Below are 19741 nucleotides of genomic sequence, written 5' to 3' on the forward strand. Positions count from 1 at the left end.
GATCACACTTGATTGCTATAGAAGAAAAAAAAGCAAGACAAGAATCATCAAATTTCTCCTCTCCTTTTTAAAAATAAACTTTTTTAAAAAAATTCATCCTTTGAATGACAGAGAAGAGAGAAAAGGGAGATCTTCCATGTGCTAGTTCATTCCCAAAGGAACACAACAGCTAAGATAGGCCAGGCTGAAGCTTATAGCCAGGAACTCTATTTGGGTCTTCACGTGGGTGGCAGCAGGTACCTAAGCACTTGAGCTATCTGCTGCCTCCCAAGATGTGTTGACAAGGACCTGGGTCTGAAGCTGGGACTTGAACCAACATATTAATTTGGATGTGTGCATCTAGTCGGTGGCTTGACCTGCTGTACCACACACACAATGCCTGTCTCCCAAACTGGTCCTTTTTGGCTGCTTAGAATGGAATGTTCACGGCCGGCGCCGCGGCTCAATAGGCTAATCCTCCACCTGCGGTGCCGGCACACTGGGTTCTAGCCCCGGTTGGGGTGCCGGATTCTGTCCCGGTTGCCCCTCTTCCAGTCCAGCTCTCTGCTGTGGCCCGGGAGTGCAGTGGAGGATGGCCCAAGTGCTTGGGCCCTGCACCCACATGGGAGACGAGGAGGAAGCACCTAGCTCCTGGCTTCGGATCAGCACGGTGTGGCGGCCGCAGTGGCCATTGGAGGGTGAACCAATGGTAAAGGAGGACTTTTCTCTCTGCCTCTCACTGTCCACTCTGCCTGTTAAAAAAAAAAAAAAAAAAGAATGGAATGTTCACAAGGTCAGTGACTCAAGCTACATTTTTTTATGTCCTGTCTCGGGGACAGGAGAAATTTCAAATAGTTTTTTTTTGTTTGTTTGTTTGTTTTTTTTTTAATTTTAAAAATTTATTTGAAAGGGTTACAGAGATGGGGGAGAGACAGAGGTTGATCTTCCATCTGCTGGTTCAGTCCCCAGATGGCAACACAATAGGGGTTTCGTGAAGCCAAAGTCAGGAGCCTGAAACTCCATCCAGGTCTCCCATGTGGGTGTCAGGGGCCCAGGTACTTGAGCTGTTTTCTTTTGCTTTCCCAGGCACATTAGCAGGGAGCAGGATCAGAGGTGGGGCAGCTGGAATGTGAGCTGTCACTCATATGGAGTGCCGGCATTACAGCAGATAGCAGCTAAACCTCCTGTGCTACAATATTATTTTCATAAATATGTTTAAGCTGGCCAGGCTTTGATTCTTGTTTTTTAGTGTGCATCTTTCTAAGGGTATATGTTCCCAGAAAAGAGGAGTACCAAGTGCTTCATCCAGATCCCTGGTGAAAGAGCAGACCCATCAGAGCCAGGCATATCCTTGGATGCAGATCTGGACTAAGAGATCCATGATCTCTCATTACTCTCACCATGTCCCAGACCCAAGAGGGGCCAATGAAAGTCACTGGTCAAGGCCTTCCAATGGAGGCATGAGGAGTTCCCTGTCACAGAAGCAAGAAATAAGGCAAAATGGTCCTTAATCTGTGGGCATTTCTTATTTCCTTAGCTGGCATTTCTCATTCATCCTGGCCTTGGCTATTGGGTTAACCTTGGATTGTTGATGCTAATGATTAGTTTGGAATCTCATAGTTTAGAATCAGGTGACCCCATTAGTCTCATCTGATGGAGGTTGGCCGTGGTGGAGCAGGTATGGAGGAACAGTCACATGTTGAACCAGGAAGCAGAGGAGAAATAATACTTATTTATTTGAAAAGCAGAGTTACAGAGAGAAAGGGAGAGACACAGATTTTCCATTTGCTGTTTCAGCCCCCAGGTGGCTGCAATGGCCGGAGCTAGGCCAGGCCAAAGGCTGGAGCCAGGAGCTTCTTCCAGGTCTCCCATGTAGGTGCTGGGGCCCAAGTACTTGAACCATCTTCCACTGTTTTCTCTGGCTGTTACCAAGGAGCTGGATCAGAAGTGGAGCATACAGGCTCCATATGGGCTACTGTTGTTGCAAGCATGGCTTTACCTGCTACACCACAGTGCTGGTCCTGTGAAATAATATTTTTAAAGTATTCATGCTCTATTATGTGAATTTAGACCTTGGTAACTTGATATTTTTTGGAAAATTAGAATATGGGATTTCTTTGTAGGAAATCCTACAGAATACCAAATCAACGTAGAGAAATCAAGTTTATTTCTCTGTATAGTTTATTTCTATATATAGCAAACGTAGAAACTGTACTTTCAAATAAAATGCCATTAACAACTGCTCAAAAAGAGAAATAGATGTAAATCTAGTAAGATAAATACTGAAACTACAAATGCTGATAAAAGAAAGATCTGAATAATGGAAAGATATTGCCTGTTCAAGGATTGAAAGAATCAATATAATGAAAACGTCACTTCTATCCAAATTTGTATGCATGTTTTTATCAAAATCTTAGTAATTTTTTTTTGTTGTTAGAAATAAGATTACTCTAATTTATATGGAAAGGCAAAGGAATTCTAAGATGATTTTGGAAAAGAATAAAGTAGGTGGAATCAGTATCCAAGTTGTAGATTTACTTACATAACTACAATAATCAAGACTCTATGGTATTGTCACAGAAAAATAGATTGGTGGAACATTCTAGAAAAGCCAGAAATGGCCCCATGCAACTATGGCCAATTGATTTTTGACAAAGATGTAAAATCAATTTAGTGGGGGAAGGATAGTTTCTTCAACAAATTGTACTGGAGCAATTGGATATCCATAGGCCAAAAAATAAGGCTTGACCTAAACTTCACATCTTCTACAAAAATTAACTCAAAATGGACCCTATGCACAAGTTATAAAATGTAAAGCTAAAAAACTTTAAGAGGTAATCCAGATCTTGAAGGGGTGTGAACTTAGCCCAGTGGTTAAGGTGCCTGAGTACCAGATTGAAGTACCGGGTTCCAGCTCCTGATGCCAGTTTGGGAGGCAGCAGTGATGGCTCAAGTGATTGGGTCTTGCTGCCTCCGTGGAAAACCTAGGTTGAGTTCCCTTCTCCTGGCTGTCCAACAGCCTAGGCCCTCATCTCCTGTGGGCATTTGGTCTGTGAACCAGTGAATGGGACCTCTTTCAGTCTCTCTTTTAAAAAGTAGATGATGTGGGTGGGGTTTTGCCATGTGGGTTAAGCTGTGATTTGGGATACCTACATCCAATATTGGAGTGCTTGGATTAAGTCTCAGCTATTCTGGGCTTCTATTCCAGCTTCCGGCTAATGTGCCCAAGTACTCGGTTCCTGCCATCTGAATGGAAGACCTGGATGGGGTTCCTGGCCCCTGGCTTCAGTCTGGCCTAGATCTGGATGCTGTAAGAATTTGGGCAGTAAACCAGCCAATGGAAGATTGGTCGCTCTCACTTTGGCTTTCAAATAAATAAATATTTTTAAAAACATTAAGAAGTAGAGGATATTTGGAACCTAGAGATTAGTGAAGAGACAATAGACTACATCAAAAGTATGACCTGTAGAAGAAAAATAATGATAAATGTGATTTCATCAAATTAAAACTTTTGCTCTGTCAATGACCCTTGTAAAGGAGATGAAAAGACAAGCTACATACAGACTGGAGAAAATACTTGTAAAGTATTTGGCATAAGACTTATGTCTAGGATACATAAAAAAGCCCTCAAAACTCCACAATGAACCAGTCCAGTTAGAAAATGAAGATGTGATGGGGTATTTTGCTAAAACAGATGGTAAAATGCACATTGAAAAAAAAATTTACATAGAAAGTTGTTCAGTGAAGAAAAAAAAACAAAAAGATTTTCAGTATGAAATTAAGACTATGAGGTACAACTTCACACCTGTTTAGCTGAAGTAGGAGATAGTGACAATATGAAATGCGCTGAAGATACAGAAAAAATTTGATCACTCAAACAGGGGTACTGCAAAAAGTTCATAGGCAAATGGAATTAAATGATGTTGGTGCAAAAATTGGAAATTTGTGTATGCTGTATTCATAATTTGCATTTTCCATGAACTTTTTGAAGACTAAGTACATTTCTGATAGGAATGTCAAATGATACAGCCATATCTAAAATAGTTTATTTCTTAAAGATATAAGCAATCCTACTTACCAATCCCTTACCTTGCAACCTTATCATTTTACTCCTGAATATTTATACCAAAGAAATGAACAGTTAGGTCTACATAAATACTGGTAGGAACCAGTATTCACAGCATTTTTATTTATGGTAGGCCCAAACTGGAAATAATCCAAGCTCTCTCAGTGTATGAATTGTTGGACATACAGTGAGGCAGAAGTTAAGAGCTGTTTAGGACACCCTGCATCCCATATCAGTGTGCCTGGTTTTGGATCCTGGCTGTGCTACCAATTCCAGCTTCCTGTTAAATGGAAGACAGTAGGTAATGGCTCCAGTTAGATCCCCTACCACTCTCATGGGAGACCCAGATTGAGTTCTCAGCTCCAAGCTGATGCCTGGCCCAGGCATTTGGGGAGTGAACCAGCAGATGGAGCTCTCTTTATTTGTTTATATGTATCTGCCTCTCAATTAAATAAGAAGACTAAAAACCAATAGTAAAGCCCCTTTAAAAATATATGTGGTCACCCATATCATGGAATGTTCCTGATAAATAACTAATGTCACATGCAACAGCCTGCCTGGATCTCAAGGGCATTATGGTGAGTGAAAAATAACACTCTCAAAAAGCTGTGTGCTGCATGATTCCATTTATATAACATTCTTGAAATGACAAAATTATAGAGATGGGGAACAGATTAATGGTTGCCAGGGATCTGGCCTGTGGTTGAGAACTGCTGTGACTATAAAATGTTAGCAAGAGAGAGGTCATTGTGATGATAGAATAGTTGAGGATCGGGGGGCTGTTGTGGTATAGTGGGTAAAGCTGCCATATGGGTTCTGGTTCATGTCCTGGCTACTTCTCTTCTGATCCAGCTTCCTGCTAATGGCCTGGGAAAAGCAATGGAAGATGGCTCAAGTGTTTGGGCCCCTGCCACCCATGTGGGAGACCTGGAAGAAGCTCCTGGCTTCAGCCTGGCCCAACCCTGGTAATTGCGGCCATCAGGGGAGTGAACCAAAAGATAGGAGATCCTTCTCTATCAGTCTGTCTCTTTAATTCTGTCTCTCCCTTTCTCTTTAATCCTCCCTTTCAAATAAAATAAATAAATCTTTAAAAAAAAAAAAGAATTGAAGATCTTGGTTAGGGCAGTGGTTACACAAATCTACTCCATGTTTAAGTGACAGAGCCCCATACACAGTATTTTGTTCTGGTTTTGATAATGTATAATAGTTATTTAAGATATGACTATAAAAGGTCCATATTGCCTCTGCAATTTTTTGAGTCTATATGATTTTAAAATTAAAACTTTAAAAATGCAAATCTTTTGTATGAAAAAGGAAAATGTAGTGGAGGACAATACTCATTCTTTTATCCCCATTATTTATGAGTATTTTGGGTATTTTTTTAAAAGATTTATATATTTATTTGAAAGAGTTAATGAGAGGCAGAGGCAGAAAGCAAGCACCCATATGGGATGCCGGCATCGCAGGTGGTGGCTTTATCCGCTACGCCACAGCGCTGGCCCCTGTTTTGGGTATTTTATGGAAATCCAAGAGATGGAATTTCTTAGTCTTGCTGTTGGTTCCCAGTGTTTGCTTCTTTTTTTCCATTTCTCCAATGTTCATTGTTTTTCTTAATGCTTGTTTATTTTCATCTACTTGAAAGAATGACAGAGAAAGAGACCTTCCATCTATTGGTTTACTCCCAAAATTCCCCCAGCAAGGAACCCAGAACTCTTATCCTAAGTATCCCACATGGGATAGGAACTCGGTCAGTTGAGCCATCATCTGCCACCTCACAGGAAGCTAGATCAGAAGTGGAGACGCTGCGGTGTAAACTTGCACTCTCATGTAATGCCATCACTCACAAGTGGTAGCTTAGCTCACTGTGCCACAGTGCCTGCCCCTTGTTTGTTCTTTTAACCATACTCTAGCTTTGGCTTACGTATGCTGCTTGCCTAGCGTTTGAAAGGAATAGAGGTCTGGCATGGGTGAGAACTAGAAGTTATTTTTTTTTACAGCTTTATCTGTAGGCAATAATTAAAAAATATGGAGCAAGCATTTTATATTGTCCCTCTTTTCATCATACTGCTTTTGAAAAATGTAGAAAAGACTTTTTAAATTTAGAGAAGCAGTATGATGTATGTATTACTAAAATTGCTTCATTAGAGATATTAAACCATTTTTTTTTCCATAAATGTGCTATTAAAACATTAAGTATGGAGCTGGCATAGAGAGCTAAGCTGCCTCTTGCACCCCATATTGGAACACTGGTTCGAATCTCTACTTCTGATCAACACGTGGGAAAGCAGCATAAGATAGCCCAAATGCTTGGGCTCCTGCTACCTACATGGTAGACCTGGATGGAGTTCCTGACTCCTGACCTAAGATTTATTTATTTATTTTGAAAGTCAGAGTTACAGAGAGGGATAGACAGAGATCCTCTGCTGCTTTGTCCAGGCTATTAGCAAGTAGCTGGATCAGAAATGGAGCAGCTGGGACTTGCACCAGTGTCCATATGGAAAACCAGCATCATAGGTGGCAGCTTTACCCTCTGTGCCACAACACGGGCCACAGTAAATAATATCTTTTAAAAAAAAGTTAAGTGCTTAAGTTTGGTCTATACCCACAGCCAATTTTGTTTTCTTGTTTTTGTTTTTTTGTTTGTTTGTTGGTAAGCAAAGTCGGCAAGTTTAATGAAGAAAGATAATGAAGAGAGTACACTTGATAGGCTAGGTGGACATCTGAGAAAAGTATGAGAGTCACAGCCAGTTTTGAATGGGGTTCTTTTTGTACCCTGCAGGCACAGGAAGAACTGGTTGTAGGATCTGATAGGGTAAAAAGAGAGACTTGCAAACTGAGTTAAGTGAGGGCAGCCAAAACAATAACTCATTGCATACCCCCTAAAGAAAACCGTCAATAATAAAATCATAAGCACTAAAAACGCTCTTGAAATTTTCTGTCATTTTTTTTTAAGATTTTATTTATTTTATTTATTTGAGAGGTAGAGTTACATACAGTGAGAGGGAGAGACAGAGTTCTTCTTTCCGTTGGTTTACTCCCCAAATGGCTGCAACAGCCGGAGCTGCGCCGATCCGAAGCCAGGAGCCCGGTGCCAGGTGCTTTTTCCCAGTCTCCCACATGGGTGCAGGGGCCCAAGCACTTGGGCCATCTTCTACTACTTTCCCAGGCCACAGCAGAGAGCTGGATTGGAAGAGGAGCAGTCGGGACTTGAACCAGCGCCCATATGGGATGCTGGTGCTGCAGGCGGAAGATTAATCTACTGCGCCATGGCGCTGGCCCCATGTAGTTTTCTTAAAATTAGCTTTCCAGTAACTTAAAATTACTTAAATGGGAATTGTAAGGTGTTTATTCCTTTCACTAAGCAAACCGTGTTTCTTTGTGGTGCTGATGATTGAGAACACATTCTGCTTTCCTGGGGCTTATGATTTTATGTGGAAACTGAAAAGAAGTGTGTGTCATAACACATAAATATGATATAAGGGATGAGAAAAACTTGAGTAGAGGAAGAGTTGTAGAAAGTTTTTGTCAGAGAGTAGTTGCATTCATCTTTTCAGAATGCTTTGTATTCTGCTTAACATTGATTATTTCTTGTTTTAAATACACATTTTAGTGTGTTCCTTGTGGCATTGTTAAATTCATTTGAGAAATTAAAAATTTAGCAGCTTAAGTTCCTTTACTTTTGCTCAGACATTTCAACAAGATTCAAGACTTCAGTGACACTTTCTATCGACGTAAGTTGTTCCACTTGAAATGAAATATTTATTAAATTATTATAGTTTTTTGGTTTCTAGCTACTTTTTTAAAAAGGCTTAGTTTTTCAGTGGCTTCTCTCTCTTTATTGGCCTTTCAGTGAGACTGTTGACTGAGTGAAAAGAAGATCCTCTTGCTTTAGTTCTTATTTTTTTTAAAGATTTATTTATTTATTTATTTGAAAGGTAGAGTTAGAGAGGCAAAGAGGGAGAGAGAGAAAGAGGTCTTATATTCGCTGGTTCACTCCCCAGATGGCCGCAATGGCCAGAGCTGGGCCAATCCAAAGCCAGGACCAAGAACTTGGGCCATCCTCTACTGTTTTCCCAGGCCATGGCAGAGAGCTGGATTGGAAGTGGAGTAGTCGGGACTTGAACCAGTGCCCATATGGGATGCTGGCGCCACAGGCAGCAGCTTTACCCGCTATGCCACAGCGCTGGCCTCACTGTTTTAGTTCTTAATTGAGATCTCTAGCTGTGTTTTTCTGTGCTGACCTGAATAAGAATTACTAAAGGATAAGGAGCTCTATGTGTATGTTTATAATAAGTACAAGTTTATTTCTTAGTGAATTATTTTGTGCAAATTTAAAACTTTTTTTAGAACAGTATTAGGCTCACAGAAAAAGGAGTAGGAAGTATAGAGTTCTTCTAGAATCCCCTGTCCTCACACATACACAACCTTCCCCACACACAGCCTCTTCCCACTCTCCACACACAACCTCCCATCTGTCCACATCCTCCCAGCAGAGTGGTGTCTTTGTTATAGGCGATGAACTTAGTTGATAAATCCTTATGCAACTGTCCTTTTAGATTAAGCTTATGTATTTTTTTCTCTTAGAATTTCATATTATTGTTTGTGGACTGGACTCCATTATAGCCAGAAGATGGATAAATGGCATGCTGGTAAAGACTTAAGTGTTATTATGCCTCTCTGAACTTGTTGCTGCTGCTCTTGATGTACAGAAATTAGAATTGCATATTCTGTGTTTCTAAATAGAGAGTTTATTTAATTTTGAGTTAAATAAACTTCATTAGTTATTGCCAGTCATTGGTTTTTCATGTGAGGATACAAATTGTTGACATTATAATTTCTTGATTTCATATATTAGAGCTCACTACCACAGCTGATTCAGAATTGTAAGCATGCTCCTTTTTTAAAATTCTCATCACCTTCTCCTTTTAAATCCTTCAAATTATTTTCCTAGATATCTCTTCTGAATTATGAAGATGGTGTGTTAGATCCAAGCTCCATCATCCCTTTGATAGATGGGGGGACAGAAGGCTTTAAAGGAAATGCCCGCGTGATTCTGCCTGGAATGACTGCTTGTATTGAATGTACGCTGGAACTTTATCCACCACAGGTAATCAGAAAACCACCTCACTCATGTTACAGTATTTCATGGTGAGAGGAGAGTTGAGTTCTTAAGTCTAGTTGATATTTAGGTTTTAATTGGGGGTAACCATGTTTTTAAAATTATACAAAGGAGAAAGGTAATAAAATATGAGGAAAATATGCTTTTATACCTCATTTGTATTAAGTTTTTCCTTGAGTAGAGATCAAGGGGAAACACAAAGCTATGTGTCAAGATATAGGTATAATCTATTTGTTTATCAGCCACAAACTATCCCCTTTTTCTGCATTTTGATGTTAAATACTTTAGTTATCCTTGGTTAGCCATGGTTTGAAAATATTTTGTGAAAATTCCAGAAATAAATATTTCGTAGGTTTTAAATTATCTACCATTCTCAGTAGCATGATGAAATCTTGCACCATCCTTCTTTGTCCCACCAGTCCTGTTCTGTCTCATCAAGGACAGGCATTTTATCCAGCTTATCCATGCCGTGGAGACTGCCTTCTTGGTTGTCAGATAGACTGTTGAGGTAGCATAGCACTTGTGTTCAGGTAACCCTTATTTTACTTAATACTGGTCCCAAAGTTTAGGAGCAGTGATGACAGTGGTTTGGATATGCCACAGAGAAGCTATCCTCTGAGACTACATCCTTTAATTGTATAGGTGAAAGTTTTCAACTTTTTTTCTTTCTTTCTTTTTTTTTTTTTTTAATAGGCAGAGTTAGACAGTGAGAGAGAGACAGAGAGAAAGGTCTTCCTTCCGTTGGTTCACCCCACAAATGGCCGCTATGGCCGGCGTGCTGTGCTGATCTGAAGCCAGGAGCCAGATGCTTCTTCCTGGTCTCCCATGTGGATGCAGGGCCCAAGCACTTGGGCCATCCTCCATTGCCCTTCCGGGCCACAGCAGAGAGCTGGACTGGAAGAGGAGCAACCAGGACAGAATCCTGCGCCCCAACTGGGACTAGAACCTGGTGTGCCAGCGCCGCAGGTGGAGGATTAGCCTAGTGAGCCGTGGCACCGGCCCAAAAGTTTTCAACTTTTTAAAGGATGATAAAAGATTGCATGCCGAGATTGCCAAGATGTTCAATGCAATAAGATATTTGGAGAGAGAGATACCACATTCACATATTTTTATATAGTGTATTAAAATTATATTACTTTATTAGTTATTGTTGTTTTACTGGGTCTGACTTATATATTAAATGATCATGGGTATGTTTAAGGACAAAAATAGAACACATGTAGGGTTTGTTACTGTCTGCAGGTTCAGGCAACCCCTGGGGATCTTGAAATGTATTTTAGAGGAGATAAGATACAAGGGTGAGACTGACCCTTCTAAAGATGGAGCTCCTGAATTTATATAACCATTGTAAAGGACAGTTGAAATTTTGATAAGTGTAAGCAATTTTATGAATATTTATTTAGAATTGATTTAACTCTGAATATGCTTTTGTGTTTGTTTGTTTCATACCTTTATATCTAAATGTCTAGTTGACCTAACAAAGTATTCACATTTGACAATCTATGTAGCACTTGTTTTCTCATGTTCTAACAAAGTTTAAAAAATGTAGGGCAAAACTTTATAAGGAGGTCAACCAAAGTGAAATGAGTTAGCTTCTCCCTATTAGTTTTAGAGGTATTGTTAATATTACACAGTATTTTGCTTAGGTGAGTGGAGGGCTGAGATGAATTATAAGAAACAGTTACAAACTAAATCATAACTTACATTTTAAAATAATTTATCATTTAAAATTCACTAAAAAAAGTATAAACTGTGATTTTAGGTTAATTTTCCCATGTGCACCATTGCATCTATGCCCCGGCTACCAGAGCACTGTATTGAGTATGTAAGGATGTTGCAGTGGCCTAAGGAACAGCCTTTTGGAGGTAATTTAATAATTACCTAATTTAATAATATAGAATTTAGAATTATATAAAATATAATTTTTTATACTTTCCATATGGACAATTTTATTAAGAAACAAATTGCTTTCTGATTACATACTTGTGTCATTCTCTGCTGATTCTTCTTCCTTTTTTTTTTTTCTTATCAGAAGGAATTCCATTAGATGGAGATGATCCTGAACATATTCAGTGGATTTTCCAAAAGTCCTTAGAGAGAGCATCACAGTATAATATTAGGGGTGTCACATATAGACTCACTCAAGGTAAGTTAGTGACTTGTCATGAATTATGATTTGAGGTGGTCCTTTTTGTTAGGCCCGGGATGCTTTGGAGGGAGTAATTGATAAGCGATTTAGATAGCACCATCCATTTAAGGTTCAGTAAAGGTACCATGGGAATTACAGGTACCCCAAAAGCAGGAGGGAGTCAAGTTCAGTAGAGTCCATGCTTCTCACCTAGGGAGAATTTGATAAACTCATTATCTTGGTACCTTAAGATTGGAATAGGCCCTAAATCTTCCAAGTCAAACCAACTAATTTATCTTTCACTGAAGAATTCATCACCTCTTGGGAATAGAAATCTTTAGTTTGGTCTGAGTGTTGTCCTGGTACAAAATATAATTCCTTTTCAAGTAGTAACCTTCAAAGAAGAGAGCCTAGTCACAATTAGCTGTAAGCAAAATAAAATCAAAGTGGCATTCTTCAGAGGATCTGGCTCACTTGTCACATATGCTTTCTTACCCTTCGGGTGTTTCACATCATCCTGTTTTCTTTCTTCCTTTTTTTTTTTTTTTTTTTTTAAGATTTTATTTATTTATTTGAAAGTCAGAGTTACACAGAGAGAAAAGAGGCAGAGAAAAAGAGGGGTCTTCCAGCCACTGGTTCTCTACCCAGTTGGCTGCAACAGCTGGACCTGCGCCAGGATCCAGGAGCTTCTTCTGGGTCTTCCATGCAGGTGCTGGGGCCCAAGGATTTGGGCCATCTTCCACTTCTTTCCCAGGCCACAGCAGAGAACTGGATCGGAAGTGGAGCAGCCAAGACGCAAGTTGTGCCCATATGGGATGCTGGCACTGCAGGCAGTGGCTTTACCCGCTAAGCCACAGTGGTGGCCCCATCCTGTGTTATTTGAGTGAGCAATTTTAGTCAAGAAGCCCCCTCAACAAATCAAATTTTAAAGAAGGAGTTAAAGGAGTAGGGTTTGGATACTGGATGGAAAAACTTAAAACAGGTTATACAGACTGAAAGCTGTGTGTTGTTTATGAAGAAAGGGATCATCAGGAATAGAGATGACCCAAGTAGAACATACTGTCATTCACAGAACCAAAAATTAAGACGAGTGTTAAGAAGAGAAAGGTGAAGTTGCATCTCTAGAGAAAGTGGATATTAAAACCTCATATGATTCAGGAATCCAATAGCAGAAAACTAATTAAGAACTAGAAAAAGGTAAGGTCCCCCACCCCCCAAATCAGAATACAACATTTGCAGATGTGGTTGTCACTAATCCTGGTTCATTTCGTTGTAGACTCTAATGTACCTCTGAGTCTGAGTAAAGGCCCCCGTATCAGTGATGAAGAAACCCAAGTCTGTTAGAGGCAGCTGCATGTGCTCTTTCCAGGGACTGGCCAGAGGAGGTGGTCAGTCTGGGAGGAAGCGCACATGCTTACAGAAAGCCTCTCAGCGCCTTTCAGTTTGATTTTCTAAATTTCTTGTGTTCCAGCTGCTCTGGAGATAAAACTTTCTTTTTTAAAATTTCTTTCATTTTTTTAAATTATTTATTTGAAAGGCAGAATGACAGGGAGAGACAGAGTAAGAGATATCTTCCATCTATAGAGTCACTCCCCAAATGTCTCCAAAAGCCAAGAGTAGGCCAGGCCAAAGCCAGGAGCCAGAACTACAACCAGGTCTCCTGTGTGCTTGACGGGAATCTAAATAGATTAGCTGTTATCCCCTGCTTCCCAGGTGCATTAGCAGCAAGCTGGATTGGAAGCATGACATAGTTCGGACTTAAATCATTCACTCTGATATTGTGATGCAGGCCTCTCAAGTGGCAGCTTAACCCTTTCACCACTGCCTTCCCCCAAAAAATTAAAAAAAAAAAAAAGCATATGAAGGTACTGTAGAAAATTTGTGGAAAATGGAATTAAAAGTATAATTTAGGGCCGGCGCCGCGGCTCACTAGGCTAATCCTCCGCCTTGCGGCGCCGGCACACCGGGTTCTAGTCCCGTTCAGGGCGCCGGATTCTGTCCCGGTTGCCCCTCTTCCAGGCCAGCTCTCTGCTGTGGCCCGGGAGTGCAGTGGAGGATGGCCCAGGTGCGTGGGCCCTGCACCCCATGGGAGACCAGGAGAAGCACCTGGCTCCTGACTTCGGATCAGCTCTGTGCGCTGGCTGCAGCGCGCCGGCCATGGCGGCCATTGGAGGGTGAACCAACGGCAAAAGGAAGACCTTTCTCTCTGTCTCTCTCTCACTGTCTACTCTGCCTGTCCAAAAAAAAAAAAAAAAAAGTATAATTTAGTTTGGTGAAGAAACCTCTTGAAATCCATGCATAGTTTTAAAAAATTTTAAAAGACTTATTTTAAGAGGCCAGCGCTGTGACACAGCTTGTTAAAACCCTGGCCTGAAGCACCGGCATCCCATATGGGCACCGGTTCAAGTCCTGGCTGCTCCACTTAGGATCTAGCTCTCTGCTATGGCCTGGGAAAGCAGCGGGGGATGGCCCAAGTCCTTGGGCCCCTGCACACATGTGAGAGACCTGGAAGAAGCCCCTGGCTCCTGGCTTCAGATTGGCTCAGCTCCAGCTGTTGCAGCCATTTGGGGAGTGAACCAGTGGATGGAAGACCTCTCTCTGTCTCTACTTCTCTTTGTAACTCTGCATTTCAAATAAACAAATATTTTTAATTTATTTGAAAAGAGAAAGAGATTTATTTGAAAGAGAAAGAGATCTTCCAGTGAACTTTTTGAAGACTCCTCTTGTGAGGTCAGTTCATTCTGTGAAACTAGAAGTCTCTCCAGGGCCAAAGGGGAGAGGCTGAGGATATAAATCTCAGTTCATGCCAGTGTGCAGACTTCAAGGCTATTGGCCTCCTCCCCATGACCCCAACCCACTGTAATTAGAAAAAAAACCTTTAAACTGTTCTCTCTGGTCTGTAAGATATCGCTTCATCTATTTCTTGCCGGAGTCTCCCATTCTGTTTAATCCCCTGTCCCCAGCTATGCTGCAGGCACTCTGGCCTGGTCTTTAGCTCGTTCAGACTACAATGGTCTTTCTTCAGGTTCTTCATGGACTGTTCCATCTTAAGGTATGCCCTCTCCAGCTCTACCTGGGAACTCAGTCCCATGACTTGTTATTCTTCCAGAACTTATTTTTACTTGTTCTTCATTCATCTTCATTCATTTTCTGTCCTTCCCCTGTGCCCAGCAAATATTTGTTCTGCAAGGGCAGGGATATTTTCTTACTCTCCACTTTATTCCTTCCAAATGTTTATCACTGCTATAAATCTCTCTTGTTCCCTTAACTCTTTGGTAGGCAATACGGCTTCAAGTCAGCCTTGTATTGTTTTCTTGAGGATAGTCCAGTTATCCATACTTTTCCTGATTGTCTAGGCTAGTATGCAGCACTCTGGAATTGATCTTATTTAGACAGTTTGCTTCTCATCATTAACACAGTCTTAAAGGACAAGATTTTTAGTTGTTTTTCTGTTTACATTGATGTTATACTTTTGATTCTTTGATGTTCTACAAAAATCTGGATGTTTTCTCCACATAAACCATTGCAAAGCTGTATCTCTATTATAGAATTGACGGTTTTAGGGGTGCTTTTGTGTGTGTGTGTGCATGTATTTTTTTTTTTTTTAAATAATTGTTGATTTGAAAGGCAGAGAGAGGGAGCTTCAATCTGCTGGTTCACTCCCCAAATGCCTACACTGGCCAGCCCTGGTCAGGACTGAAGCCAGGAGCTGGGAGCTCAATCCAGGTCTGCCACATAAGTAGCAGGGGACCCAGTTACTTAAGTCATCACTGCCATCACTGCTGCCTCCTGGGGTCTCCACTAGCAGGAAACTGGATCCAGGAGTCAAGCACAGGCAGTTCATTGTTAACTACTAGGCTAAATGCAGGCCTCCGTTTTTTTAAGATTGGAAAAATTTGTTCTTAAAATTTAACCTGATGTTCTATTCGTAAATTCTTTTGCCAACTTATGTAGTTTTTCTAGCTTTATTTCACCTTTATTTTGATAATCATCTTTTATTATTTTCCAAACAATTGATTTAATATATATATATTTTTTAACAAGACTACATTGTCTGACGCAGACATCTGAATCATACCTCTCTGTGGTCAGGTGTTTTAGGTTTATCTCTTGTTACTATGGATCCTCATGAGAATTTCATTTCCTTGTCTTGTTTTGGCTACCTTTTTCTAAAATCAGCAATTGAAATGTAGTCATAAAATGACATTTATTTTTTATTCTAAACATTATTTTGTACTTTAAACATTAGGTTTAAAGTGGTGCTTTGTTCATTCATTATTGTGACTACTGATGTGAAAAACATCTGGTCAAAATAGATAACTATATTTAATATTTTGTGTAGCTCAGGATATATAATGAAAGAAAGATGATAAGGGGTAGTTTTTCTTTTTGTTGTGAAATTTTTTATATTGAATGACTACAACTACTTTATGGGGAATATTAACTATTAGTCTTCATACTTTACTCAAACTTTTCTAAGTATAGTATAATGTGTATATAATAACAATTAAGAATATATACTTTGGAGCATATCTGGGTTTGTGTGCCATGCCACTGTTTACTAGATGTATTGCTATGAATAAATTATTTAATTTCTCTCAGCTTAATTTTCCTTACCCTTAAAACAGAGTTGTAAGACTAACATAAGGGTCCAGTGTGTGGTACAGTGGGTTGAACTGCTGCTTGAGATGTCTGCATCCCATGTTGAAATTCTAGTCAAGGCCTGGCTACTCTACTCCTGATCCAGCTCCCTGCTAATGCCCCTGGGAAGCAGCAGATGATGCCTCAAGTACTTGAGTCCCTGCCACCCATATGGGAAACCCAAATGGAATTCCTGGCTCCTGGCTTCACCCTGTCCCAACCCTAGCTGTTGTGACCATTTGGGGAGTAAACCAGCAGATGGAAAGTCCCTCTCTCTCTGTCTCTTTCAAATAAATAAATTTATCTTTTTTTAAAATCACAGTACCTTTATTTTTTTAAAAAGATTTATTTATTTGAAAGGCAGAGTTACAGAGAAAAAGTAGGGACAGAGAGATCTTCCATCCGTTGGTTTTCTCTGCAGATGGCCACAACAGCCAGAAGTGGGCCAGGATGAAGCCTGGGGCCAGGAGCTTCATCCAGGTCACCCATGTGATTAGGAGGGGCCCAAGTACTTGGGCTGTCTTGCACCGGCATCACGGGTAGCCCTTTTACCCACTAAGCCACAACACCAGCCCTATAAATAAATCTTTAAAAAAAATATTAGGAGCCGGTGCTATGGCTTAATGGGTAAAGCTGCTACCTGCAGTACCGGCATCTCCTAAGAGCACTGGTTCAAGTTCCAGCTGCTCCACTTCCTATCCAGCTCTCTGCTGTGGCCTGGGAAAGCAGTAGAAGACAGCCCAAGGCCTTGGGCTCCTGCACCCGTGTGGGAGACCCAGAAGAAGCTCCTGGCTCCTGGCTTAGGATCGGTGCAGCTCCACCCCTTGCAGCCATCTGGGCCATCTCTCTCTCTCTGCCTCTGCCTCTCTGTAATTCTGCCTTTCAAATAAATCAATACATCTTTAAAAAAAGATTACCATAAGGATATTATGAAAAATCAAATATCTTTATCATTACACTGTATGTGGAACACTAGTAAACACACTAATTTTAGCAATTATTATTTTTATTATTATTTTGTATTTATGTAAAGCGTACTCGAGAGAGTTTTCTTCTGGCTTAAGATTCTAAACAGACTACCGTGAAAGAAAACTGTTTCACAGTTAAGCTTCCAGTTGATTTTCTGCTTGAAGCCTGAAAAAAAATCAAGTTTTAGTACTAATTTGAGGTAACTATATTCCAAAGAAAATGACCACATTTTTATTTCTTTTTTTTAGGAGTAGTAAAACGAATCATTCCTGCAGTAGCTTCCACAAATGCAGTCATAGCAGGTGAGGGGAAAAAGGCCACCCCTTAATTTTATTTTCTTTCCTTTGGCTTGTGTTTCAGTATCTGAACCGACATTTTTGCACCTGCTTGTGTTCTAGGAATTTGGTGTCAAGAATTCTTATGGGGGAGGGTTGTATAATTGAGCTGTCCAAAAAGAACAAGCTACTGGACCTTGTCTACTTTTTGTTTTCCATTATGTCTTGCTCTGTACCATATCTTTTAAGTTAGTGTAACAGGCTGTTTATTAAGTTAATGAATAGGAAGAGAAAACATGTAGTGTTACTCTATCACTTGGATCACAAGGAATAAATTTGTTACTCTTGTGTCTCATTATATTATTTGTTTTTTAAATTAATAATCATTATAAATTATCTATCTTGATTTATAACTAACTTTTTAAATATATAATTTCATTGAGTTAAGTCATCTTAATTTTTCTCTCCTCTTTAGCTGTGTGTGCCACTGAGGTTTTTAAAATAGCCACAAGGTAATGGGCCTCACTTTTAATATACATATAAATCTGTGTTTTAATCTGGCTTAATTATATAAACATAAGCATTTTTTCATTACAGTGCATACATTCCCCTCAATAATTACTTGGTATTCAATGATGTAGATGGGCTATACACATACACATTTGAAGCAGAGAGAAAGGTGAGTAGTTTTAAACTAATGAAAATATTTTTTATCCTACATCCTTTGATTTTTAAATATTATTGGTTAGAAATTTGAATAAAATTACCCGTATCCAAATATTTTATTTTCTAACTTACCCTACTTTTGAGATATAGCCTAAAATAAATATTGGATAGCAAAATAATTCAGAAAAAAGATTCATTGTGCTCGCTTCAGCAGCACATATACTAAAAATTGGAAAAAAGATTTGTTATAAAAACCACACTAAACCATAAAAAGTTTTTCATAGATTTTTATGATTATAAAACAAGTTGATTTCCATTTCATTGTCTTATAAGGAAACTAGTGCTGGTGCATTGCCACTGTAATTTGTTGTGTTTTATGTACGTAGGAAAACTGCCCAGCTTGTAGCCAGCTTCCTCAAAATATTCAGTTTTCTCCGTCTGCTAAACTACAGGAAGTCTTGGATTATCTAACCAATAGTGCTTCTCTGTAAGTGTTGTGGAATTTTTTTATGTTGTAAAAATCATTTTTTTTTCTTTTAAACTTCAGAAACCAGATTTTTTTTTAATGATGTTTGATTCTTTCTCATAATTATGTATAGGCAGATGAAATCTCCAGCCATCACAGCCACATTAGAGGGAAAAAATAGAACACTTTACTTACAGGTGATCACTGTCAGTTTTTTATTTTTTTCAGAAAATATTAATAGTTAAATTTTACTTTAATGTGTGTTAAATTAAAGTGATTTTGTTTTCTAGTCAGTAACTTCTATTGAAGAAAGAACAAGGCCAAATCTTTCCAAAACATTGAAAGGTACTTTACATAAGTTTACTGTTTTCCTTTTAGTAAAAATAGTAAATGCTTTTTCTAAATTTGCTCTTAATGCTTTTTTTAAAAACCTGATCAAATCATAACAACATATCTTTGGTAATGATGATAAAATGAATTCTCTTATAGTAAAATTAAAAAAAAAAATCGCCATGACATCAAATTATCTTGATTAAAGCAAATTGGATTTTGATGGTTGTCTACACCATAGAACTCTATAGTTTGTGTATGTGTGTATTATAATATTTTTTTGTTGAGTTTTTTTGCTTGGGTTAATTACACTTTTTCTCTTTTAGAATTAGGACTTGTTGATGGACAAGAACTGGCAGTTGCTGATGTCACCACACCACAGACTGTATTATTCAAGCTTCATTTCACTTCTTAAGGAAAATAAATCTGCACAAATACAGAAAATTTATGGAAATAATATACTTCATGGCTACTAAGAAATTTAATTGATGTCATTTTTAGCATTAGTGTTGAGGGAATTTGACTTTTTTAAAATATAATGAACCAGTCTTTTTTTTAACATAATAATTTTCTCTTGAAGACAGAATTTTGGGCTTAGTACTCATAAGCATTTTCATTAATAATATGGGAAATGATGCCTGAAGAGAAAGATTATGAGATTTTGATGAGGAGGCAAACACACACTTGTGTTTGAATTTTGTTATTATGGTCAAAGAATATAATCCTTTGCTTTCAGTTGAGCACCCATATATGCAAAAAAATCCCTTTAAAGAAAATGAAGAATTAAGTTTTAAAAATATTAAATATTTCAACCTGACATCTAAGGGTGTGTTGAGCATAGGCTATTTCTTGATTTATTATTCATTTAATTGTGGCTGTCCAAATGAATATTGCAGAGTTTATTTTTTCCATAATAATTTGTCAACGATGTTCAGTTACTTGTGCATGAAAATGGAAAGTATTTTCATGTGTTTATTTGCAGTGCCATAGAGGCCAATGTGCAGAATATTAAAGCCAAGACATGGTTGTTTAAAAATTTAATGTTTAAACAGTTGTCAGTGATGCTTTCACACTATTTATTAATAAAATCATATATTGTCTA

At 39.0% G+C, this 19741-nt stretch overlaps 1 protein-coding gene across 14 annotated transcripts in view; it reads left to right on the forward strand.

The window, feature by feature from the left end:
• The window catches only part of UBA3 (ubiquitin like modifier activating enzyme 3), a 35494-nt gene extending 15753 nt beyond the window's left edge, over positions 1–19741 (forward strand). For 6 of the 14 annotated variants that reach the window (XM_002713305.6, XM_089305923.1, XM_089305925.1 and 3 more), the window contains 12 exons: positions 7733–7776; positions 8630–8694; positions 8997–9152; positions 10927–11029; positions 11197–11310; positions 17151–17204; positions 17653–17689; positions 17775–17856; positions 18230–18330; positions 18443–18506; positions 18600–18654; positions 18966–19741. In XM_002713305.6, coding sequence (XP_002713351.1) covers positions 7733–7776; positions 8630–8694; positions 8997–9152; positions 10927–11029; positions 11197–11310; positions 17151–17204; positions 17653–17689; positions 17775–17856; positions 18230–18330; positions 18443–18506; positions 18600–18654; positions 18966–19054 — 964 coding nt within the window. In that variant the 3' untranslated portion in view covers positions 19055–19741. Of the gene's footprint in view, positions 1–4597; positions 4624–7732; positions 7777–8629; positions 8695–8996; positions 9153–10926; positions 11030–11196; positions 11311–17150; positions 17205–17652; positions 17690–17774; positions 17857–18229; positions 18331–18442; positions 18507–18599; positions 18655–18965 lie in introns of all 14 variants that reach the window. The other 8 variants (XM_008260916.5, XM_089305927.1, XM_070050613.2 and 5 more) reach the window with 3 other exon arrangements.

This window comes from Oryctolagus cuniculus, chromosome 10 (genome assembly GCF_051225735.1).
Source record: "Oryctolagus cuniculus isolate XC-2025 breed Fujian yellow rabbit chromosome 10, ASM5122573v1, whole genome shotgun sequence".
Lineage (NCBI taxonomy): Eukaryota > Metazoa > Chordata > Mammalia > Lagomorpha > Leporidae > Oryctolagus > Oryctolagus cuniculus.